Genomic DNA, 26,057 nt, shown 5'->3' with positions numbered 1-26,057 from the left:
GGGCGCAGCCCTCATTGTTATCCCGCCCCCTGCTCCTCTAGGCAACATTCCTTGGCGAGGCTGAGGCGGGCAATCGTCTGGGAACCGTGGTCCGGAGAGACAAGTTGGGGGTGGGGCTCCAGTGGCTAAAACGCGCCTTTGAGCCCGGCAGCTAAAGTGTCGCTATCTTCGGGGTCTGCGAAGTGTGCAGGTCTGTGTCATTTTGGTGTACGGTTTTGTTTCACGCACCGCAGGCTCCACGGTTTAGGTGTCGATGCGGAAACGGTGCCCCTTTTCTACCCCGGGACGGGCGCAGTAGTCTGGGGCCCCGAGGTGGCTCTGACAGACTTCGGCGGTGCTGCCCCAGCCGCCCAATAAGGCGTCGGTGCTGCGGAATCTTTGCGGCAGAGGGCCCGCGCACCGCGCCTTTCCCCACCCCCACGCTGGCCAATTAGGACTTTAGCCTCCGTAGGCCCAATTCCGAGGTATTTTGCCCTAAAAAGGGTCTGGGGGAAAGGGAACCCGAGCGGCTCTGTGCCTTTCCATTCCTGTGTCTTTCCTGCATACAGATTTGGTTCCAGTATTGCAACGTCAGGACCACAGGTTTTTTTAGAAAAGCATAGTACAGTATTTATTTGCCAAGATTTGGTTGGCAGGTGCGAATATTTAGGGAAGAGATGCCGAGAAAATGCTGACATTTTGTGTTGCGTTCGTTATTGAAAAAATGGTTTACTTGCTTTTTTTTTTTTTTTTTTTTGCGCCTCTGGAATATTTGCATTTTTAATACAATCGTGTAGTTTAATTCTACAAATTCTAAGTTTAGGTATGGCCAGGGTTTAAGAGAATCGGATTTATCTTCTGAATCATTGGCGGTTTTGGTTATTTCGCCCCTATTTCCTATTTTCCTTTCCTTTTTTTTTTTAAACCGCAGCTTTACCATTGTGAGAGTCCTCACATGGTTCATTTATTCAATTAACAAATATTTATGAAGTGTCTACTATGCCCCAACTGCTGGGGATGCAGCAGTGGTCAAGGCAGCATTTCTGTCTTTGTTGGAAATGGGCAATAAACAGTATTGGGTGATAAGGGCTAAGCACAACCGTTAAGGGAGGTAAGCGATGGGGACTGGTGGAAATTTTGGATGGAATGTTCAGGGTAAGCCTTTTTTGAAAAGGAACGTTATAGGAAAGACCTGAAGGATGTGAGCGGTGGAGATGAGACTGATTGCAATCAGAGGGACAAGTGCCAAGAGTATATGACTGGATTAGTACAGAACAGCAGGGAGGCAGTGTGGCTAGAATGAACCACAGGGGAAACTGAGAGGTGTAGGTTCTTAGGAGGACTTGGGGTTTCCAAACTGCATAAGATTGGAAACCACTGGAAGATTTTGAGCAGAAGGATAACTTTATGTGGGTCACACATTTTTAAAGGGTCAATTTGGATTGTAGTTTTGAGGCTAAAAGAAAGCTGGGGATAAGTGGAAGCAGCAAGACTAGTGAGGAAGTTGTGTTAGTTTCCTATTGCTGCTGTAACAACGTACAGCAAATTAACTGGCTTAAAACAACACAGATTTTTTCTAGTTCTGCACATCTGAAATGGCACTAGGCCACAATCAAGTTGTCAGTAGGGCTGTGTTCCTTTTAGAGGTATTAGAGGGACATCTTCTTTCTTTGCCTCTTCCAGATTGTAGAGACCACTGGTATTTCTGGGCTCCTGATCCCTTCCTTCATCTTCAGAGATAGCAGTATGGTATCTTCAAATCAGTCTATCACTTTCTGACACTCTTGTCTCCCCCTTTTATAAAGACAGGTGTGATTACATTGAATCCACCCAGATAATCCAGGATAATCTCCCCATCTCAATGGTTTTAGTTTAATCACAGCTGCACAATCCCTTTTCTTTTTGTCAAGTAAAATACTCCCAGGTTGCGGGGTTTATGACATGAATGTCTTTAAGACCAGGTGAGAGAAGTTGGTGCCTTGGACCAGTTCATTAGTGATGGAGGTGGTAAAGGGTCCAGCCTGGATGTTTAAAAGGTAGAGGATTTACTGATGAATCAGAAGTGGAGTGTGAGAAAAATGCGTCAAGGTTAATTGCAGAATTGGATGACTCATTTGGAAAGGAGAGTCTGGCAACGTGAATAACCATTGCTAATTTCTTAATTAGGTTTTGCAGTTCTGTTTCTTAATTTGCATTTTCTGTTTTGCAAGATTTGGATTAATATTTCTAATTGATTTTGAGATTCCTTAGGGTAGGGATCATTTCCAGTTTTGCCCCCTAGTTTGTTTCTAATGCCTGGTCCTATGATAAGCCTTTGGTAAATATGTATTAAATGAATTAAAGCATGGTAAACTTGTGTGCAAAAAGGTTTGCAAAACCCTCTTAATGTGTGTTTGTGTATGTAAATGTATTCATATATGGATAGTAAAAGTATTGCACACATATGATGTTTACATAAAAAGTACAGTGTAGTTTTCCCCATGTCCTGTACAGATCTCATGACAAACATAAGTGAAACTCTATTAACATAATAGATATTATAGGTTTTGTGATCTAAACACCACATGGAGAAAACCACACTGTATAAAAGGTTGTTTTATTTATAAAAGCAGAATGATTTCCTTAGGTAAAAGAACCAGAAGTACTGATAATTTGGGGAGCTGTTTCTGATGGCTCGTCAATAAGAATACTGACCAAGCTCAGTGTTTTCCACAGGAAGGGACCAGGTCATGTTTTCATTCTCTAGCATGATTATTAATTAACCTGGGAAGCAAAGCAGTATGTATTTAAAACTGCACTGGATTTTGCCTGTTTAGCACATTCTCTTAGTCATTTACATCCGATGAGTTTTAAATAGGTCACGGATTGAATTTTATTGTCCAGCAGTTTCTTAGGGTAGGGACTGTAACAAATAGCTCCAAGTACTGCTTTTTGTGTTAACCTCAGTGTTGATGTAGTTTCTGACTAAGAAGTTTCCATCTATAGCATTAGGATGTCAGAAGGAACCCTAAAGGTCTTAATCCATCTACTCTTTCAAACTCTTGAAACCTAGATTTACATAAGAGACTTACTTGGATACCCCCAGGATCTGGTTGTGTGATTCAATGCGCAGGCACGGTAGTGCAGATGACCTCTTTTTTGTATATGGAAAGGAATGGTGTTTGTTTATTGTGTTTGGGAATTGTAAAGTATTATAGTGCTTATAGAACTAAGCTTTTAGTAATTTTTGTTTGTAAATCTGAGTGTATTTAAGCATAACTACTTCCTTATATATAATGTGAGTGCTTGCCATTGTTACCATATTCAGAAAATAAAGTATTTTTGAATGTGTATTTAATGTTATTCACTCAAAATCATAGAGTAGATATTAATTTATTAAAGAATTCATACTACTGAATTGATGGTAACAGGCCACTGATCTTCAGCTTTATGTACTATTGTTTCCCACTTGAAGACAACTAGGTGCCTTAAATGTTTCAGCTGTCCTTGGATTAATCGCACATCATTTCATCTTTTTTCCTTTTTAATGATGTAAAATATTTAACATGGTCTGTTCTGTCTTACCTCTTTCCTTTTGTTTCCTAAAAACTTTAAAATCCTTACCTAGTGTTTGAATGACCTCCATTCAGTTTCTTTTACTTTTGTCCTTGATGGAGATTTCCGTAGTATACTGAAACAACCCCACCCTATCGATTTATTTATTTACACATAACACAAAATAATACATATTTTAAACAAACTTTATCTGCTAATCCTAATATGAGTGAGTGATCAAAGTACCATACCACTTTTAAAGCAGATATTTTTAAGACCACTTTAAAAGACTCTTTGGAATATTTTGATTCCTGAATTTCTCAGGATTCTGTTTGTTTCAGCATTTTCCCCATTTACTGCAGTCCCCAGCACTCTTATTTACCTTCCTTTTACAGAGGATCTGTTGCTGCTATTAGTTGTTGTTTTTTTCCCTTATATCTGTCTTGTTTCACTCAACTACATTATGTATCTGCCTTTTTAAAGCACTGGAGAATTTTTTTTGTAGATTGGTATAATGTGTGGTACAGGGGCCTTTTTGACTGAACAGGAAGGGGAGATGAAGTTAAGGATTGATATTTAGAAATTCTATTGGGGCTAAGACATTTTCAGAGGAAGGGGAAATAACAATAGAAAATAACAATAGAAAAATCCCAACAGCAGCCTTTCTGATAACAGAATTGTTCTCTGTTGCCATCATTTTTCTTATCCTTTGGAAGGTTTTTTGGAGGGTGGGGGGGCAAAAAACAGGATTTATTTATAAAAAATTGTGTATTCTTATATATTTAAACTTCGGTCACCTTCAAAGCACTCCATTTGATGCAATACACCTATTGAGACATATTTTTCCACTGTTCAAAACAGTTTTTGAACTCCTTGATTTTAATGCCTTTTAGTGCTTCTGCTGTTTTTTGTTTCCCTTTGAGGACTGTTTTCATCACACAGTATCCTTCTCTTGATTTGGGAACTGACTTGAGGAGTCCTGAAGAAAGCTTCCAATCCTCTAAAATCCCTTGAGTCTTCTGAAGTATCTGAAATTGCTTTTTTTGTTTGTTTGTTTGTTTTTTCCTTTCTTCTTCTTTCTTCCCCAGTCTTTTCTGCAAGAGGTCCATTCTAATCCGTCTGGATGAGTATTTCTTCTTTATATCTTTGTTTGCTGGACTTCCATGCAGTTTGATTTTCTGAGACTTCTGGTTGTTTCTAGTTTTGAGGGAGTTGTATTCCTTCTCAGTTGTGGAGGGAGATGCAGCGTGTCTGTCTACGCCTCCATCTTCTCAGGATTTTTTTCTTTTTTTTCCCCCTTCTCATGTAGTTAGGTGGCACTTTCCTTTAAATTTTAAGTATGATCATGGAAAACGTATTGAAAGAAGGATTCAATGTTACCATAATTTACAGGAGGCCCCTATATGCAGAGAGAATATAGAATCCTATGATAAATGAGATGACATTAAATTAATTATAAATTCAGAGCTTTGTGTAGAAAGCTTTTTTAAATGGGCCAAAATTGCTGACATAGGAAATAGCAACATTTCACAGAGCTCTGCCGTGTAAACTTTTGTATCGCAGTAATGTTGAAAATATAAAGAAAACAGTGATGATTATTTCTCTACTGATAAAGTGTAATGTACTGCTCTGGAATCAAGCACTCTGTCATCACTGTGCTACAATAATCGTAGCGTTAAAAGTTTTCCTGTCAGCAGATTAGTGTGGCTGATCTGGGTCGTAAAAGTTACAGACTTTGAAAAGAGATAATAGAGAAAATCTTTTATTACTGTTTTCAGTGTTGGTTAAAAAAAAAATAATAGTGATGTATAACAGCCATGCACACAGAGGCAGCTGGCATCCCTTTTATCTGCTTGCGATTGCTTACTTGAACTTTCCTATTGTAGTTGCTTTTTGACTTCAGGTAGTTCTGGTATCCCTTTTAGTCAGTTATTGCGTGTTCCACAGCTCTAGGTCAGAAAAGTGGGGGGCATAAGAGGTGGTGGGAGATGGCAGAAGGCAATGTGGACTTTATAAGTTCTCTTAGCAACTTATTCTGTTGTATTCAACGAGCCTTTTTTCTTTCTGCCTTGGCTTCTAGTACCTTGCTTTCTGGAAAGTCAAAGTTGTGAGGAAAATTGAAGTAAATGTTACCAGAGCCCTTGCTGGTGTGGCTTTGTGGGCCGAGTGCCAGCCTGTGAACCAAAAGGTCACTGGTTCAATTCCCTGTCAGGGCACATGCGTGGATTGCAGGCCAGGCCCCCGATTGGGGCGTGCAAGAGGCAACCAAGCAATGTTTCTCTTGCACATCTGTTTTTCTCCCTCCCTTCCCCTCTCTCTAAAAACTAAATAAAGTTAAAAAAAGAAAAAAGAAAATGTTACCTGATCTTGCTCTTCCTTAGATATGTTAGGAAGCTAGGAGAAATGAGTTTTTCTTTTCTTTCCAGTTTAAAGTGCCTGAGCAATTTTTCTAGCATTAAGTATGACTCAGAAAGAAGTATGACTAGGAGATCCTGTATGGCCACAAAAACCCAATTTCTCACTCTCCTCAGATTGATGGTAGCATTGATAGCATTAAGGTTTCTTTTTCATTTAATCCTCACCCAAACATATATTATTTATTGATTTCAAGGAGAGAAAAGAGAGACAGATAGACACGTCTGTGTGAAAGAGAAACATCAATCGGTTGCCTTCCATATGAACTCCAAGAAGAGGATCCAACCCACAACCTAGGTATGTGCCCTGACTGGGGATTGAACCTGCAACCTTAGGGTGTACAAGACAATGCTCGAACCAGCCGAGCCACCTGGCCAGGGCAGCATTACAGTTCCTGCTATAAGTCATGTCCATTCTCTATCCAATTTTTATCTTAACGTTTCCTTAAATGTTTACTTATATGTTTATTTTTCCAGGTAAATATTGATAAGCAGGAAGTCTCAAGGATTGGTTTCATCTAGGATTTGATTTAGATTTCTATAGACTTAATTAGTGTTGAAGTAGCCTCTGTATAAAAGGCATTTATTATTTTTGAAAACCAACAAATGTATATTCATATCTGTATTTAATACATCTATCTTTACATTTATCTAGATTACCTTTGCAAAGCTATATAAGAAACTGGTAACACTGATTGCTCCAAGGGAGCAAATGTGACACTAATAATTGTGTTTGAAAGGATATGATTTATTTTATATATTCTTGTTCATATTTGAAATCCCCCCTGGCTATGTTTTACTTATTCAATTTAAACATAGAAAAAAATAAATAAAATGTTGATTTCAGCCATATACAATTAAAAATTTTTCTTATTTATTGATTTTAAAGAGAGAGAGGAAAGGGGGAGAGAGACAGACATCAATTTGTTGTTCCACTTATTTACGCATTTATTGGTTGATTCTTGTATGTGCTCTGATCAGGGATCAAACCCACAACCTTGGCATATTGGGACAATGCTCTAACCAACTGAGCTACTCTGACCAGGGCAACTGTATACAGTTTTAAAGCTCTTCTGTTCTCTTCACAGTGACATCCTGAGAAAAGATGGGAAAGGGCTGCAAGGTTGTGGTTTGTGGCTTGCTATCTGTGGGGAAAACAGCAATTTTGGAGCAGCTCCTTTATGGGAACCATACTATTGGTAAGATTATTTTTCTGTAGTTTCTCTGTAGGTTCTGGAAACTGCTAGGGGTCTTTTGTTGGTCATACAAATCTGATGATGGGTGGCAGTACACAAAAGTGCAATCCAGAGGGACCAAAAGGGTCATAGAAGTCAACAGATTGAGGGCGGAAAAAATACGGGAGAGAAAACAAATATTTTATGACGGTGAAGTTCAAGAGTGCTTGCTGTAAGTTACATCCCTTTCATATATGTAGTTTCCTGTGTATTTACAAAATGAATAGTGATCTCAGAGTCATTGAATCATTGACTTAAGAATACACTGAATGATCTCATTCTTATTTCAAACATGACTTTCCAATACTGCTGTATAGATTTTTAAAATGGAAGAAACAGCTGTTTGTAATATGATCTAATTTTGTGAATTGGATTATCTCATTCATTCATTTATTCATTCGAGTTAAAGCATCATGAATCTGAGTACAGGCTGTGACGAGGCCTTGTGAAAATAGAGGTGAAGAAGACAGCATCTTTGGCTTTAAAGAGGTCATGATTTAGTAAGGAAGACAGACGTTACAAGTTAGAATGATATGAGGTTTATGTCAGATAAATAGAATCATAGGTCTTTGAAATATTTATCTCTGGCAAGTAGCTTAGAGTATATTGCTATCTTTTATTAACTATTTTTGATGAGCTCTGCTTCTTTCTCACTGTCCCAAAATACTTACTAATTTTGCTTAAATCCATATTTGGTTTTTATTATGGTGTTTGTGCCGAGTCCTCAAACTTTTGGGTTTCTGAATTCCTCCTGTGCTACACTATTGGCTCTTAATTTTTTACTTCCAGATTGTAATGTATGCCTCTGCAAAAGTAAATTATGCCCGAGGCGGAGGGGGGACAAGAATTCCTTCACCCTCTTAAAACTGCAGATAGTTTTCATTTATGTAGGCTATATTTGTTGATATTTTTACTGTATTAGAAATTAAAACAGAAACTCAAAACACTTATTAAAATAATGATAAACTTATCACATGCTAAGATAACATTTTTATGAAAAGTAATTATATCTTCAAAAAATTTAGCGAGAAGAGCATTCATTTACATTTTTTTAAATCGAATGTTCAGTTAGAAGGCAACTGGAGTATCATATCTACTTGCTTTTGCATTCAGTCTGTTGTGATATGTTGTTTAGTTGAAATAATGAAGAAAATCTGGCTCGTTCAATATGGAAATGCATGCTCTTCCATCCTGAGTAATTTTGTTGGTGCTTTCCTTCGTCTGTGTTCTCTTTCTGGAACTCTTCGGGTGCTGGACCTTCTAGACTAGTAATCTGTTTTTCTTCTCTGCTGTTTTCCATCTCTCAATATTTTGTTCCACTTTTTGAGAGTTTGCCTTATCTTTATTTTCCAGCCCTTATGTTGAGTTTTCACTTCTTAGGATCCTGTTCTTATTTCATGACTGCACTATCGTATCTCTTTGACTATAATATCGGGTAGTTTGTTGTTGTTGTTGTTGTTAGTTTTCTTTCTTTTTTGCATTCTTTTTTTTTTTTTCTCTAAAGTATTGTTTTCTGATTTTTGGTCTCCCTTTTCCTCAGGTGTCTGGTAATCATAGGTTGTCTACTCATAATTGAAAACTGTAAGCATGTGGATAGGATTTATGGTTTTGAGCTTCATAAGGTGACCTGGGTGGGGCATTTATTGGGGAACCCTAAATGTTACCATATTTAGGATTTTAACTTTTTCACTGGCTAGATTTTCCTGATTCCTTTGCCTGGGAGATAAAGACCTGACTCTTTTGGGGAACAGGAGGAACACATTGCTTAGTTGCCCCGTTTTCATACCTTCTATCCCTCAGTCTAAGCATCCTTTGTTTTATTCTCCCCAGAAATTGTACCCTTAATCTTCTGCGGGTATAGGATAGAGGTCGTTGCCCAGTAGCATGGAGTGGGAGAAATCTAGAAAGCTGATGGAAGAGTCATGACTTTAGTTGATTCATAGAGTAACAAAATCTCAAAATGTCTAAACTTAAGGAGGGGAGGAGGAGAACTAGACTGGCTTTTGGTAGATAAAAGATCCACCGTGACAAATCTTGGTAGTTTTTAAAACTTTTTGTAATCAAAGCCCAGTAAAGTTGTTTCCTAATAGAGTAACCTTTAATTTCCTCAAGGTAGGTTAATTTATCACAGAATGACACATACTCAAACATATGAATAATTTTCCCTTTCTAAACATTGAACACATTCCTTAACATAATTATGCTGATGAAAGTAAATTTTTGTTTTCTCATGATCCAATCTCCTTTATCATTATATGATTATTTTTTTTAATCTAATGCTTCATGGAGATTTTGTTTATTATTTATGGACATTTCATATAAGGCCCCTGCAGAAAACATTTTACAGTATTTAAGTTAAGAGAATTATAGCAAGAGTTTTTTTAAAACTATAATATATAGTGTATTTTATTGGCCTAGGATGTTATCCATATGATTTTACCTCCAGATAGAGCTCAAATTTAAATATAAAAGTGATTACCGGGACAGTTTAATATCTCTTATCATATGCATCTCCACTAATTAAAAACTTATATGTTAATTTTCTCTTAATTCCCTATCAATAAATGATTAATGAACACGTACTATGTACATGGAATGTTTTCTTTCCCTCGAGGGAGTTATTGAAGAGACAAATCTGCACAAACGAAGAAAATAGGAATGCATTATAATTTTTTTTAAAATTTAATTTCTTGAGAGAAAGGTGGAGGGGGGAAGAGATTGGTTTTCTACTTATTTGTGCATTCATTAGTTGATTCTTGTATGTGCCCTGATTGAGGATCGAACCCACAACCTGGCATTTTGGGATGATGTTCTAACCAACTAGGGATAGGAATGCATTTTAAAAGGATCACTCAGGCAAGAGGGTCTTGGATTGGGACATCAGTTATGAATGCTTTCATTTAGCAACCATTTACCAAGGACTTTCTATGTATGTAAGTCAATTTGTTAATCCACAGATCTATCAAGATAGATTAGCCACAGTTCTGGCTCTCAAGGCGTTTACACTCAAGCTTGGGAGGGGACCAATATGGGAAGATTTAAATATTAATTGGTATGACCTATACAAGGCACAGCAGGAGCAGAAAGTAGGGAAGGGGATAATCAGGAGAGGATTCATGGAGTTATATTTGAGCAAAGTCTAGAAAGGATACAAGGTGTTTGCCAGATGTTTACCGAACTGTTGCAGCAGTTCAGGTAATAATACACCAATGGGAATGGAAGGCGGCAATATATTGAGCAGATGTTTCAGCATTAGAGTGGATGATTTACGATAACTTTCACCCACACTTTCCTTATTTTAAGAGAACTCTACAGACTGCCTAGGTGGATAGTGAGCAAGTAAGGGGAGCAAAAAGGAGGAACAGGTGTGGGGAGGAATGATAACAAGTTTTGTTAGTTTGAAGTACTTGCAGGACATTCACATGAAAGTGCCCAGTAAGTACTTGGGAATTAAATCCTGGTGTCAGGCCCAGACTAGACATATAAATTTTTGAGTCCCATAAACGAACTGTGGAAATAGTGGAAGCTGTACAGAACAAAAGCAGCAAATTTACCCCGGTCCTGTCCTTGGCTCTGATGGAGAAGAAAATGGGGCCACTTATTTGCTGAAGCTACTTTTAAAATCAGCCTTTTATCCTCCAATTTAGGTATTCAGTTCTTTGACTATCGTTACAATTACTTTTTAAAAATATGCAGTATTAAATCATTACTAAATTTTTATTTATACTTTTATTTCTATTTTAAATTCTCCGTCCAGGGATATGTTTTTTAAAATTGATTTCAGAGCCCTGGCTTCTGTGACTCAGTGGGTTGAGTGCTGGCCTGCAAACTGAAAGGTTGCTGGCTCAATTGCTGGTCAGGGCACATGCCTGGGTTGTAGGCCAGGTCCCCAGTTGGGGGCATGCAAGAGGCAACTGATTGATGTCTCACACATTGAAGTTTCTCTCCCTCTCCTTCTCCCCCTCTTCTCCGTCTCTAAATAATAAACCTTTAAAAAATTTGATTTGAGAGAGAGGGAGGGAGAGAGAGCATGAAGAAAACATTGATGTGAGAGAGAAGCACTGATCGGTTGCCTCCTGTACGTCCCTCGACTAGGGACTGAACCTGCAACCTAGGTAGGTGCCCTGACCGAGGATTGAACCCACAATCTTTTGGTGTATTGAATGATGCTCCAACCAGCTAACCCATCTGTGGCCAGGGCCAGAAGAAATATATTTTTTAAAATTTTTCTTAGATTTTATTTATTTATTTTCTGAGAGAGGGGGACAGAGGTAGAACGAGAGAGAGAGAAACATCAATTGGTTGCCTCTCACACGCCCCCAAATGGGGATCTGGCCTGTAACCCAGGGATGTGCCCTGACTGGAATCAAACCAGCCTCCTTTTGGTTCGCAGGCCAGTGTACAATCCACTGAGCCACTCCAGTCAAGTCAGGGCTAGAAATATTTTTAAAAAGTAGTTTCTTCATTTACTGTCACGACTACCTTTCATTTCAAGAAGTTAGTAAATGGAAATATGATTCTTAACATGTAGCAAATAGGGAACCTAGAAAGCCAACAACTTCTAAAGGACAAGAAAATACTCAACAATTGGTGCAACTTAATGATTTGATATTGGTACACATAGAGTAACTTCTTTTTCATCCCAGGAATGGAAGATTGTGAAACAATGGAAGATGTATATATGGCTTCAGTGGAAACAGATCGTGGAGTAAAGGAGCAGTTACATCTTTATGACACCAGAGGCCTGCAGGAAGGTGTGGAACTGCCAAAGCATTATTTTTCATTTGCTGATGGGTTTGTTCTAGTGTACAGTGTGAATAATCTTGAATCCTTTCAAAGAGTAGAGCTTCTGAAGAAAGAAATTGATAAGTTTAAAGACAAAAAGGAGGTAAGTGGGTATGTTAAAAATGCCAACTATGAATTATAATACTATTTAAATTGTAGCATGGAATGTGGGGTAGTAAAAAAAAAATTTTTTTTTAGATTTTATTTATTTTCAGAGAGAGGGGGAGGAAGGGAGAAAGAAAAGGAGATAAACATCAGTGGTTGCGTCTCACGCCACAGCTGTGAACTTGACCTGCAACCCAGGCACATGCCCTGACAGGGAATCAAACCAGCGACTTTTCAGTTCACAGGTCAGTGCTCAGTCCACTGAGCCACACCAGCCAGGGCTAGTTAAAATAGTTTTGAAGCATCAAATTGTATTCACAGTATCTGTAATCTTTATTTTTATTTATTTTTTTCTTAGCCCAGGAAATAGGATTGATTGAGTTGAGTCGGGACCAGCATTTGACTTTCTTCTGCCTTTGCTTGTTCCCATGTAGAAGTTGAATTTTAATGACTCCATATCTCAAGTACTACATAGTTCATTTTGTATTGTGTGGCATCACTGTTTCCTAGGGCTCTTTTTATCTTTTTTATGGAATTTATTGGCATGACGTTGGTTCCTAGGGCTCTTCATTGTCTCCCAGGCTAAATAGGATTCTTGTCTTCAGCCTTACCAAAAAAAAAAAAAAAAAGAGAGAGAGAGAGAGAGAAAGAAAGAAAAAGAAAGAAAGAAAGAAAGAAAATAACTTAAATAATTATTGGATTTTGCCCATTTAACACTTAAAAATAATAACCTTACCATGGTCTATAAAGTCTTCTATGACTTGGCCCATGACTGTCCGTTTCATCTTATCTTTTTCATTCTGTTCCTTTGTCACTGTACTCCACTGACACTGGTCTACTTTCTGTTTTTCCAACATGATAATTTTCTTCCACTATTAAGTCCTTCTCAGTTGCTGATTCTCATGCCTGGAACTCTTATCGCAGATCTTTTTCCATATCTTCACACAGCTGACTCCTCATAACCTAGGAGTACGTCCTGTAATGTACTGACTGGTTAACCGCACCGGCTAAATGTTCTTAACCTAGATTTTTACATTTTACTTTTATTTTGAAGTAATTGTAGATTCACATACAATTTTAAGAAATAATAGATATTTAGCTAGTTTCCCCTAATATTAGCATGGTGCAAAACTATAGTACAGTATCACAACCAAGACATTGACATTTATACAATAAAGATACAGAACATTTCCATCACTGCAAGGATCCCTTATGTTACCTTTATAACCACACCCACTGCTCCATCACCACCACACTTAATCCCTAACAAACACTAATCTGTTCTCCGTTTCCGTAATTTTGTCATTTCAAGAGCGTTAACATAAATGGAATCATACAGTATGTAACTATTTTCCCTCAGCATAATTCTCTGAAAAGTCATCCAGGTTATTGCACATACCAGTAGTTCATTGCTTTTTATTGCTGAGTTGTATTCCATGGTATGTACGTACCAAAGTTTGTTTAGCCATTGACCTGCTGAAGGACATCTGGATTGTTGATATTTATTTTTATTATTTTGAATACATATTTACTTTGTGACTAGATAACAATATTTACAAGGTTCAATCTTCAAAAGACTTAAAAAGGCAAGTAATGAATCTCCCCTCCCATCTGCTTCCCATCTTTCCCATCTAAACAGAATAGTGCCGTTACTGTTTCCTGGAGTATTCTACCGACTCCCCTCCCTGCCCCCCCCCACCCAAAGTTGAAAGACAAGTTCAGTGAACACTTATATACTTGATACGGATTAAATCTTGGCTCTGCTTCTCAACTTTCCTGCTTCAGTTTCTGTACCTGTAAAATGAGGGTAGTAGTACCTTCCTCATATGGTTGTTATGGGGATTTAAGAAGTACATTCGTTCATCAGATGCTTATTGAACAACTACTATGTACCTGGCATTGTTTCAGGTGAGGTGCAGGAAATATAATAGTTAACAAAAGAGAGTCCTTATTCCCATAAAGCTTCTATTTGGGGCGTGGGCTGAGAACAGACAATGAATACATATAGTGATGCTATGTAGAAAGGTACAATAGAAAAAATAAAAAAGGAAAAGAAAAGCAGAGTGGGAGTGAGGGTACTATTTTCTGTTCGGTGATCTAGGAAGGCCTCCCAGATAAGGTGACTTTTAGCAGAGATTTGAAGAAAGGGAGGGAGGGAGTCAAGCTGATGTCTGGAGGAGAGGAGTGCTCCAGGTGGAGGGACCTGTCATGTTCAGGAGCCCCAGCGAGGCAGGAGTGGGTGAGGAAGAGTGTGGTAGGAGATGAGATCAACATCTGGATTGGAAGTTATTGCTTTTGAGCAAAGGAATTACATGATCTGGCTTAGGTTGCATGTATTTATTTATTTTTCATGTTTATTTTTTTTGAAATGAATAATGTTTGCACATGGTTCAAAAATAAAAATGATACAGAAAAAGGACTATAATGAACTCTAGTTCCCACCCGTGTGTTTAACCACTGAGTTTCTGAACCTCAGGTGTGCTCTTTCTATATTTTACCACTTTTAATAGTTTGGGGGTAATCCTTCCAAAGTTTCTTTATGTAAATACAAATAAATAGGAAGGCACATATATTTTCTCTTATTTTTCCTCTTTCATACACCAAAGATAACAAGCATATTGTTCCACACCTTGTATTTTTCATTTATTTCTTTTCTGTTTTGTATTCCACATATGAGTGAGATATGGTTTTTGTCATTTTCTGTCTGGCTTATTTCACTTAGGATAATCGTCTCAAGTTCCATCCATATTGTTGTGAATGGCAATATTTCTTATTTTTAAATGGCTTAATAGTATTCCATTGTATGTATACCACATCTTCTTTATTCATCTGTCAGTGGACACTTATGTTGTTACCATATCTTGGCTATTAAATATAATGCTGCAGTGAACATAGGAGTGAATATATCTTTTCAGATTAGTGTTTTTCTATTCTTAGGATAAATACCCAGAAGTGGAATTGCCGGATCATATGGTAGTTCTATTCTTAATTTCTTAGGAACCTCCCTACTGTTTTCCATATTAACCTGCACAAATTTGTGAGAAGGTTTCTCCACATTCTCTCCAACACTTGTTACTTGCCTTTTTGATAATAGCCATTCTATCCGGTGTGAGGTGATATCTTACTGTGATTTTGATTTGCATGTCCCTAATAATTAGTGATGTCTAACATCTTTTCATATACCTGTTGGCCATCTGTATGTCTTCCTTAGAAACATGTCTATTAAAAGGATCTGCCCATTTTTTATTGGGTTGTTAGTTTTGTTATTGTTATTGGGTTGTATGAGTGCTCTATATATTTTGGATATTAACCCCTCATCAGAAGTACCATTTGCAAATATCTTCTTCCATTCGGTTGGTTGCCTTTTTGTTTTGTTGATAGTTTCCTTTGCTGTGCAACTTTTTAGTTTAACCTAGTCCATTTGTATGTGTTTGCTTTTGTTTTCCTTGCTCTTGGGAGTCACACCCACAAAAACATCACTAAGACTGATGTCCAGAAGCTTAGTTGCCTGTGTTTTCTTTTCTCTATGTATTTTATGGTTCCAGGTTTTATATTCAAGTCTTTAATCCATTTTTAGTTACCTTTTACGTATGGTGTAAGATAGTCATCTAGTTTCTTTCTTTTGCATGTGGCTGTTTAGTTTTCCCAACACCATTTATTGAAGTTTTCCATTGTATGTTCTTAACTCCTTTGTCGTAAATTAGTTGTTCATATATGTGTGAGTTTATTTCTGGGCTTTTAGTTCTACTCCGTTGTTTTTCTGGCAGTACCATATTCTTTTGATTACTGTAGCTTTGTAACATAGTTTGAAATTGGGAATTGTGATGTGTCTGCTTTGTTGTTTTTTCCTCAAAATTTCTTTGGTAATTTGGGGTCTTTTGCAGTTCCAGACAAATTTTAGGACTTTATTGTTTTATTCTGAGCAAAAGCCCATTGGGGTTTTGATAGGGATTACAATGAATGTAGATTGTTTTAGGTACTATCAAAATTCTTCCAATCTGTGAACACATGTATATTTCAATTTCTTCATGTCATCTTCAATTTCTTTTAACAATGTCTTGTAGTTTTTGAAGGGGACCAAATTTTATCTAAAAAAAAAATCTGGACTTTTGGTCAAGATGGAGACATAGGTAAACTTGCCTCGCCTTCTTACACAACAACAGCAAAAACCACAACTAGATTACAAAGCAAATATCACCCAGAACTGTCAGAAAATAGAGCTGTATGGAAGTCTGAGAACCAAGGATTTAAAGAAGCCACATTCATCCATATGAGTAGAAGGGGCGGAACTACAGAGTGGTGCAAAGTAACTCAAGGACATGGAACAGGCGGTCCCATATCCATGTGTGGTGGATAAAAATCAAGCGGGATACCTCAGGAGCGAGGGATCCCAGCCTCAGACCAGACCATCCAGTCCAGGTTTCTAGCACCAGGAAAGTAAGTCTCCATAATTTCTGGCTGTAAAAACCAGTGGGAGTTGGAGTAGTGGAAGATACTTTGGGATTCTCAGGAGACTCCTCTTAAAGGGCCAGCAACAGACTTAGGAGTTACACAGACACCCACTCTGGGATTTTGCACCAGGACAACAGCTGGAAGGGCGCAAGTTGCATACAGGGAGAAATTGAAGTGATTGGCAACAGGTCGAGTGCTGGAAGACAGCTTCCTCCCAGGCAAAACTCCAGAGGTCAGGCAGCGGCGTTGTCTCCTCTTCAATCCCTCCCACGCACAGAGCCACAGAGCAGTGACATAGGTTGCCCCACCCTGGCAAATTACACTCCATGAAACTTACAGGTACACTTTTCTACAGTAGGCCACTATACTTAGACAAGGAGTCAAAGCAACTCTTCCTAATACACAGAAACAGAGGGAGGCTGCCAAAATGCGGAGACAAAGAAACATGGCCCAAATTAAAGAACAGGTCAGAACTCCAGAAAAAGAACTAAACAAAATGGAGATAAGTAACCCATCAGATGCAGAGTTCAAAACACTGGTTATCAGGATGCTCAAGGAACTCACTGGGTATTTCAACAGCCTAAAAAGGACCCAGGCAGAAATGAAGGTTACATTAAGTGAAATAAAGAATAATTTCCAGGGAACCAAGAGTGGAGAGGATGAAACTGAGTATCACATCAATGATTTGGAATATAAGGAAGCAATAAGCATTCAACCAAAACAGCAAGAAGAAGAAAATTCAAAACAAGGATAAGCTAAGGAGCCTCTGGGATAGCTCCAAATGTACCAACATCCAAATCATAGGGGTGCCAGAAGAAGAGGAAGAGCAAGAAATTGAAAACTTATTTGAAAAAATAATGGAAGAAAATTTCTCTTATTTGGTGAAGGAAATAGACATACAAGTCCAGGAAGCACACAGAGTCCCAACACATTGGACCCAAAGAGGACCCCATCAAGACACATCATAATTAAAATGCCAAAGATTGAAGACAAAGAGAGGATCTTAAAAGCAGAGAGTTACCTATAAAGGAGTTCCCATAAGACTGTAACTGATTTCTCAAAATAAACTGCAGGCTAGAAGGGACTGGCAAGAAGTATTCAAAGTGATGAAAAGCAAGGACCTACAACCTAGATTACTCTATCCAGCAAAGCCATTGTTTAGAATTGAAGGGCAGATAAAGTGTTTCCCAGACAAGGTAAAACTAAAGGAGTTCATCATCACCAAGCCATTATATTATTTGAAATGCTAAAGGGAATTGTAAAAGAAAAAGATCAAAACTGTGAACATTAAAGTGGCAATAAATTCACAACTAAAACAATTGAATCTAAAAAAACAAACTAAGCAAACAACAGGAACAGAATTAGAAATGGAGATCCTTTGGAGGGTTATCAGTTGAAAGGGGGAAGGTAAGAATGGGGAAACGGTGCAGGGTTGAGAAGTAGAAATTGGTAGGTACAAAATAGATGGGGATATTAAGAACAGTAAAGGAAATGGAGTAGCCAGTGAGCTTATATGTATGACCCATGGGCATGAACTAAGTGGGGGGTGGATTGCTAGAGCGAATGGTGGTAGCAGGTAGAGGGGGACAAAGGGGAAAAAATTGGGACAACTGTAATAGCATAATCAATAAAATATATTTTAAAAAACCCTTTTATTTATATCTGTTCTTAACAACTCTGAGATTTCAAAGTCAATTATAATATTACCCATACTATTTTCTTGTCAAATTTTATAATAAAGATAAGATGAACTTATTTTTGTAAACCCATATAAAACAAAACTTATTTAATGTTAGCAACTGTAAAAGACGTGTTTATTTAATCAAACCATACTTAAACCCACTTAATTTCAAATATTTTACCAGATCACGTGATCCTGAAAAGCATTTGGGTTAGTGTCTATTATACTGTATTTCGTAATTTATATAATGACTTAATTCCTTTAAGCCAATCGGGTATTACAAACTTGTGATATCATCCAGAGGCAGAAAGCACCATACCATATATAAAACACAAACACAAGCAGCTATCACAAACACATCAAACCAGAAACAGAAATTATAATACTAATGTAGAGAAAACGTAAGATTTTTAATTTGCCCTTGACAATTTTTAAGGATGCTGGGGTGGGTGGTAGGTGGGTGGGGTCACACATGGGTGACTTTAGCCTCTTGATTATTTTATTTTATTTTTAAAGATTTTACTTATTTATTTTTTAGAGACATGGGAAGGGAGGGAGAAAGAGAAACATTATCAATCGGTTGCTTCTCGTACATGCCCCAATAGGACCGAACCTGAAACCCAGGCATGTACACTAACCGGGAATCCAACTAGCAGCCCCTTGCCCTGCATGTGGTATAATGCCCACCAATTGAGCCACATTGGTGTTTTCTAACGGGCCCATTTTCCAGTTTTTTCCCTTTGGTTTCCTCAGCCTTAGGAGTTGTGGGCTCTTTTTCTATCTGTGATTTACATAGTAGGGCCAAGACTTTTTTTAAAAATTCCTATCAAACTTTAGAAATCAGCTCCCAATTTGCCAAATTTCTGATTAGAGTTATTAAATCCTTTAAAACCTATTTGAATATATCAATTCTCACATTCTTATATCTAAATAATCTTTTAAAAATTTCCACCTTGTTGGGGAATCTCTTGATTTTCCCTTCTATCTTTTCAGTTATCTTAATTGGCCTAATGTTTATAATAGCACCTGTAAGACCCAAAAAGCTGAAATAACAAATCAAAAGGGTTAAGGATAGTTGTATTTCTTTGTATCCATTTTCTTCCTTTTTCTTCTTAAGTGCCAGGCGATTGTATTTCCAAGGTCCTGATTTTTTTTTAAACAATATGTATGCAAACATCTAAAGGTAAACAGGAAGGGGTCTGAGTGGACTTTGATTTTTGTTCTAATTTCTGTCCTTCCATCTTATTAAGGGAATCTTAATGGCTAGTTATTATGTGAATACTAGAGCTCTATAAAAAAAATTCAATTTAGAAGTTTTTCCAATTCAAGGTATCCATCTTCTGGCCAGTGATGGACTTTTAATAGTAACTCAAACAGTAAGCCTTTTATGGCCTAACCAAGGAAGCAAAAGCTTTCCATAAAGAGCACAAAAGATACAACCCTCACAGACCCAACAGTTCATATGCAGAGTTAGCCTAAGAAAGAAGAGGAGCCCTAACTGGTGTGGCCCAGTAGGTTGGGTGTCGTCTTGCAAACAGAAAAGTTGCTGGTTCGAGTCCTGTTGAGGGCACGTGCCTGGGTTGCAGGCCAGGCCCCTGGATGATGTTTCCCTTGCACATCTATGTTTATCTCCCTATTTTCCCTCCTTACCCTCTCTCTCTTAAAAAAAAAAAAAAAATTAAATCTTTTTTAAAAAGAAAAAGAAAGAAGGGGAGCCCTGTCTTTCAGCAGCTGTTCCAAAACAGGAAATCACAAGCTTTCCCACTTTTGAACAGAATAAAGGTCTAAGATTCCCTGAATTTGGGTCATATCCTGTTCGGCTGCTCACCAGATGCAAATGTGTCATCTAGCTGGTGGAGATAATAGGCCATCTTTGTAAGGAACAGAATTAATAGAAAATAAGAATACTCAAACCAAGTTTTTGCCAGTCTCATTGGCTCAAGAAAACTGGCTTCACAAATATTTTCTCCTGCCAATCAAAATTTAGAAGAGAGAAAAAGGACTCTTATGCTTCTAACTTTCATCGAAGCCCGTGGACAAGCGATCAGAGGCCGATGGGGTAAAATGCTTCCTATCATCTCTGCCAACTGTGGTCAGATGTCCATTATCTCTTAGCTGCAGCAAGCCAGAGAATAAGCAGTGTCCTAGCCAGTGAATTCTTCTGGATGGCTTGCCAAAACTATGGAGGCTAAAAAAAAACTTTTCTTCTCACCTTCTAAGTTCTAGTTGGGCTAATTAATAATCAAATTAACAGGTAAGTTAACAGGAGAAAATAAAAATTTTAATACATGAGCACAGGGAATTCACATATGCTTGACAATTCCAAAAACAGTGAAGTAACATTGGGTACATATTGGACAAAGGAGATCTGAAAAGTGGGGATGGGTGATTTACAGGTAGTTGAGGAAGGGTGGAACACACAGGGAACACAAATTCTTGCTAGGCAACTCAGAAACAGTGCAACACAGGGTATCTAGCTAACGGGCTCCTGCTTGGAGTCTTCCTGTCTAATGCTGGGTGATTATGCTAAGGTTCCCTTCCTGAAGCAGGATTTGCCATCTGAATCTTTTAGGCAGGAGAGGGGGGAAGAGTCAAAGGTTCTTTTTGAGTCTTGTTTCTTAATAATCACTTTAAAATCAGTATTTCAAAAGGTAAGACTTTTAGTCCCCTTCATTTTTAATGTACAGGTCTTTTACCTCCTTTGTTAAATTTATACTCAGGTATGCATTTTTGTTGTAAGTGGGGTTTTCTCCATTTGTCTTGTGAATAGTTTGTTGTTAGCATATAGACAAAACAGATTTTTGTGTATTGATTTTTACCCTGCAACTTTATGCCCTATTATTTCTAGTAATTGTTTGGTGGTCTTTCAAGTTTTCTATATATAAAATCATGTCATTCACAAATAGTTTTACCTTTCCTTTCCAATTTGGATGCCTTTTCTTTCCTTTTCTTGCCGAATTTCTCTAGCTACGACTTCTGACAATGAATAATCATTTACCTTTACTACTTTGTACATTTTAGGGTATAAGTCGTAAGATCAAGCAGCAGATGGGGTTCTTGAGTCAAAGAGTAAATATAATACCAACTTACCTTCAGTAGAATGAATGAAAAAACCTGTTTCTTCAGCCTTGACAACAGTGTGTGGTTAAACTTTTGGATTTTGTGAATCCTCTGGGTGAAAATGGTATTTTATTAGTTTGATTTTCCTTAATATGAATGAGGCTGAGCATCTTTTGACTTGTTTTAACATCACTTTGGTTGCTGTTATCAGTAGTCAGGGACAAAGTGAGAAGCAAGGAGCTGAGCTAAAAGTGCTGTTGCTCTGGAGCCCTTTAACATTGACCCAGTTGGTGAATTGAGAAGAAACCAGCAAAGGGGTCTAAGAAGTGGTCAGTGAAGGAGGAGGAAAACCAAGATATAAGGGTGATATTTTTTAAAGGTTTTTTTTTTTTTTTTTTAAGGTTTTATTCATTTTGAGAGCAAGGGGAAGAGGAGAAAAAGAGGGAAACATCAATGTATGGTTGCCTCTCATACGCCAGTTGGGGACCTAGCCTACAACACAGGCATGTGCCCTGACTGGGAATCGAACTGGTGACCCTTCGGTTAGCAGGCCAGCACTCAATCCACTGAGCCACACTAGCCAGGGTAAAGTAGGGCACTTTAAAAAGTAAGCAATAATCCAACTATGTCAAATGCTGCAGATAGGTCAAAAAAGCCAATGATAAAGAAGTGGCCAGCTAGTAAGTTGGTAGTCTTAACAGTTTTAGTGAAAGAGTGAGCTAAAAGTCTCATTGGACTGCATATGAAAGAATTGAACACAGCAAACAAGCTCTTTGCTAGAGTTTTGAGTCAAAGGGTAAACATATTGTCTTATAAAGGGAAATAGAGAGGAGTTGGAAAAGGATTTGTAAAGAGGTTTGTTTTTATTTAGACGAGACATATCATTGTATACTAAGGGGAATGATTCAATACAAAGAAAATTGATACAGAAGAGTAGGAGGGGGGGACACAAAAAAACCTGGAAGTATCTTCTGGTGGTTGGCCCCTTGTTCACAGGCTTCCCCCGCTAGGTGAGTGTTCTAGGAACCCACCTGTATCAGTGTACCAGCTGGTGTTGTTGTAAGAGGCTGCATTTGGCTTCAGTAAATTTTTTTTTGAACCCTTCCAATGCCTTTGCCCATTTCATGATAGGTGATTTATAAGTGCATCCGCCCACTTTTCACTGAGTGTTCAGCAGATTTTGACCAAAAATGGCATGACTCCCCTCCTCCTCACCCTGCCCCTTGCTTTACCCTCCCTATTCACCTGATCTGGTCCCAAGCAACTTTTTTTTTTGTTTTCCTGGATGAAAAAAGTCCTCCAAGGGAAACGTTTTGTTGCTGTGGAAGAGATGAAACAAAAAATTGCAGAAGCACTAAAAGGCATCAAAATTGGTGAATTCGAAAACTGTTCTGAGCAGTGGGGAAAAAAAAGTCTCAGTAGATTTATCAAATGGAGAGTACTTTGAAGGTAACCGAGGTTTAAACTTTTTTATAAATTAGTTCTGGTTTTGTTTTGGGTCCCCCCTCATATGATGATACAGGAGTGACATCCTTGTCCAGGTTCAGGAGGATGGGTTCTAGAGGATGGTTACATGGGCTTGGACGACAGTGGGTTGGTAGATGTGTGAAGAAACACATGAAAATTTTCTCCTAATTGCTTGTATCTTCCTACTTAGATAGTAAGGACATCAGCTAAGAGAAAGGTGGGGGAAGGAAGAGATGCTGGAGGGTGGAGAAGAGGCCCAAGGAAGATGTTGTCTTAGCTATAGAGTTAAATGGGGGAAATATCTGCTGGAGAATGCCACCTCATCAAGGTCAGTGATTATGAATTTGGACCAGCCAGCAGGGTTGTATTTCTCTACAGTCCTGTTCTGTAAGAGGTGTAGGCAGAGTCAAGTTAAAAGTTAAATGTAACCAAGGGAGGGGCTTTACCAGGTGAATACAATGGGACAGTGACAGCAAGGGAGAACAGGAAAAGAATCTATAAATTATGGGTGAGGAACTGAGGGCATGAGAGGGGTTGAGGGACAGTGATAAAGGTGTAGAGTCGGTGGATTCTAGGTCCTTGTGGTGTCTAGAATTGCATTCAGGTGTTAGGACAGTCGAGGTCAGAGTGGGATTCCTGGAATGGCAGGAGCTAGGATGTGTTTGTGGGAGTGAATGGCTGAGGTCAGGAGGACGGTAAGATCTTCAGAGAAGTCAAGGAACTGAAAGACAAGGTTACTGGAAGGGCGACCTACACGGCTAGTGAAGTCACTAGGAATTACGGCAGCAGCAGTGTCGGGAGGACCACAAGCCAGGTCTGTAATGAGCAGCAGCGAAGCGGGCGTGGGAGGCAGGTAGTAGGTAGTAGCAGACTGAAGGCACCAGCCTCCAGCTTGACGGTTTTTAAGGACATTGTTGGAGGCAGCACTGAGGGACAGACTGTACATCCTCCCCCCGACTGCCCCACCTAGTGTAGGGAGTACGGCAGGTCCGAGCCAGGTTTCAGCTAGGCAGTGACAGGAGCATTCAAAGCAGAGATGGGTGACAGACACAGGGAGGGGATTCTGCTGAAGTCGAGGGGCAAGGTGAACAGTCTGTGCAATTGGGGAGGAAAGAGACGGAGGTCAGACGGGGATTCACGTGAAGATAAAAATCTAGGTCGTGATGAATGACAGGAGGGCTTGCAGGGACAGCTCCTGCTGAGAAATGGAGTGTGAGATTTGCCAAGAAAACCAGAGCTCTGGGGCCTGTTCTTCCATCGTGCCAGGGAGGTGTGGCCGCACCTGCAGCGCAAGGAGTTCACCTCAAAGACAGGAACACAGCGAGGGCTCAGAGTTCTGGTTCAAAGGTACTCCTCAGAGGCGCCTTCTGATAGTTCCCGCTGCTCTTCCTCCACTTCTCCATTATTCTTTTTTTTCATATTCATAGTCAGTATCCGAAAACCTGGTTATCATTTGTCCTCCTTCCCCCTCCCTCCCCCAGGCTTGAGACTACTGTGTTTGATCACCTGAAACAGTGCCTAGTATGTAGTAAGCATCCAAGTTTAAGCGAATAATTGATTGGCTTGCATTTATTGTAAAACACGCCCGTTGGTCCATGCATTCAACGTTTAGCGCTTGCATCTGCTAATTTCCTATAATTAGGAATCATGTGAACAAAACAAAAATTCCAGTTCTCACAGGACTTAGGTTCCGGGGATGCAGAACTCACATCTCTGAGTCCTCTTGGTGTGTTTTGACGTTATGTTTAGGGGTTCAGTGAAACTGAAATGCAGGCACATTTCAATCAAACCATTATCTGCATCCTAGATACTAATGTCCCCAAGTCTGGCTTCTGTTCATACCCGAGTTAAGTAACTACACCTGTTGCTAATTTAAAACGTTTCAGAGCAGCCTGTAGAGCATCTGTACTATTAACAAAAATGCATTAAGGAGTGAGGTTCATGTCCTGCTGTTATTTTATCCTTCAGGTCACATCTGAGAACCAGTTTTGTTGAAGCAGTTTGTTAAATAGGATACTTTTCTTTATTTCTCCATTTTGCCGAGGAACTGACATTGGCAACGTGTGACCTTCTAATCCATTTTTCTTTCAGGTAGCAATTGTCGTATTAGGAAACAAAATCGACCTCTCTGAGCAGAGACAAGTGGACGCCGAAGTGGCACAGCAGTGGGCCAAGAGCGAGAAGGTGCGGCTGTGGGAGGTAACGGTCACGGATCGGAAAACTCTGATTGAGCCGTTCACGCTCTTAGCCAGCAAGCTTTCCCAGCCCCAGAGCAAATCGAGCTTTCCTCTGCCCGGGAGGAAAAACAAGGGCAATTCTAGTTCCGAGAACTGAAAGTCAGTGCCACAGCTGTTGGTTGAATAGTGACTGCCTTTAAGTGTCTGTGACCATGTTTAAAATAGAGCATTTGTAGCTGCCTTTGGTCATGTGGAAATCCCTAAGCAAGTAACTTTATGCACTTTGTTATAATTAAATTATTTGGGCTAAGTTTATTATTATTTATTGCCTGTTATGGAGTAACATATTTGCATTCTGGTGGCTTGAAAATTGTCCCTGATATTAGCACCTAAATGTACCTACAAGTAGTGCCCCCCTTTTAATGTTTCAGAAGCTACCACTCTGTAAATGTTATACATTTTTAGTTCAAACATAACTTTGTTTTTTAAAAATTCACAAGTCATCTAATGCCTAGAATTATAAAATGGCATTTTTGTGTCTAAATTGGATCAAAGAGTAAACAATCTGGATACTACACTGAATGACATGTTTCGCATGACTTGAGGTAGAGGTTGGTATAAATACATTCAAACTGTTTCTTTACTATGCCTTCTGGAATAGTTTTCTGGATATGTAGTCAGGTGGAGTGAAATGTATCAAAGAAATTGGACTACAGGTAGTCTTCAAGTTGGATATTTAAGTGTGCTGATGTTCTCTTGACGATTTTGGCAAGGTCTGAGCAATGGGGCTCTCTGTATTTAGCAAATTGAAAATGGTGTAACTAATTATAAATGTAGGAAGCAAGCTACTTAGTGGTTTTGATGTGAAAGCTGTTAACGATTTGATTTAAATGTAAAGTATGAAATAAACTGTTCAGCAAAACAGTACTGCCACTGTATAATTCTTTAAAATTACTCATCACATATATATTTTTGGTCAAAAATTATCACTCAGATATAGTTAAGTCATTCCCTACCTTCTCTCCCACTTATAACTGAGTTTTATCTTTCAGCTTTTTTCCTACATATTTTTACACAGATATTTTAAAGTAATATACTAGAGCATCCTGCAGTTTGCTTTTTACCTAGTGAACTTAGGTCTGTGTTGGCATGCATAGTTACCATATTC

At 38.6% G+C, this 26,057-nt stretch overlaps 1 protein-coding gene across 3 annotated transcripts; it reads left to right on the top strand.

The window, feature by feature from the left end:
- Window positions 1-57: 57 nt before the first annotated feature.
- NKIRAS1 (NFKB inhibitor interacting Ras like 1) lies at window positions 58-25,583 on the top strand. Of its 3 annotated transcripts, XM_090283020.1 has the most exons (5): window positions 58-190; window positions 6,125-6,225; window positions 7,016-7,126; window positions 11,809-12,050; window positions 24,804-25,583. In XM_090283020.1, exons 3-5 carry the CDS (start codon window positions 7,033-7,035, stop codon window positions 25,044-25,046), a joined length of 579 nt encoding a protein of 192 aa, XP_090139146.1. In that variant the 5' UTR covers window positions 58-190; window positions 6,125-6,225; window positions 7,016-7,032; the 3' UTR covers window positions 25,047-25,583. The 3 variants fall into 3 exon arrangements, with proteins under 3 accessions (XP_090139146.1, XP_090139147.1, XP_090139148.1); XM_090283021.1 differs by lacking the exon at window positions 6,125-6,225; XM_090283022.1 differs by lacking the exons at window positions 6,125-6,225; window positions 7,016-7,126.
- The last annotated feature ends 474 nt before the right edge of the window (window positions 25,584-26,057 follow it).

The sequence above is a fragment of the Furipterus horrens genome, unplaced genomic scaffold, assembly GCF_987537825.1.
Source record: "Furipterus horrens unplaced genomic scaffold, mFurHor1.1.pri manual_scaffold_7, whole genome shotgun sequence".
Lineage (NCBI taxonomy): Eukaryota > Metazoa > Chordata > Mammalia > Chiroptera > Furipteridae > Furipterus > Furipterus horrens.
This window is presented reverse-complemented; position numbering and strand designations above follow the sequence as displayed.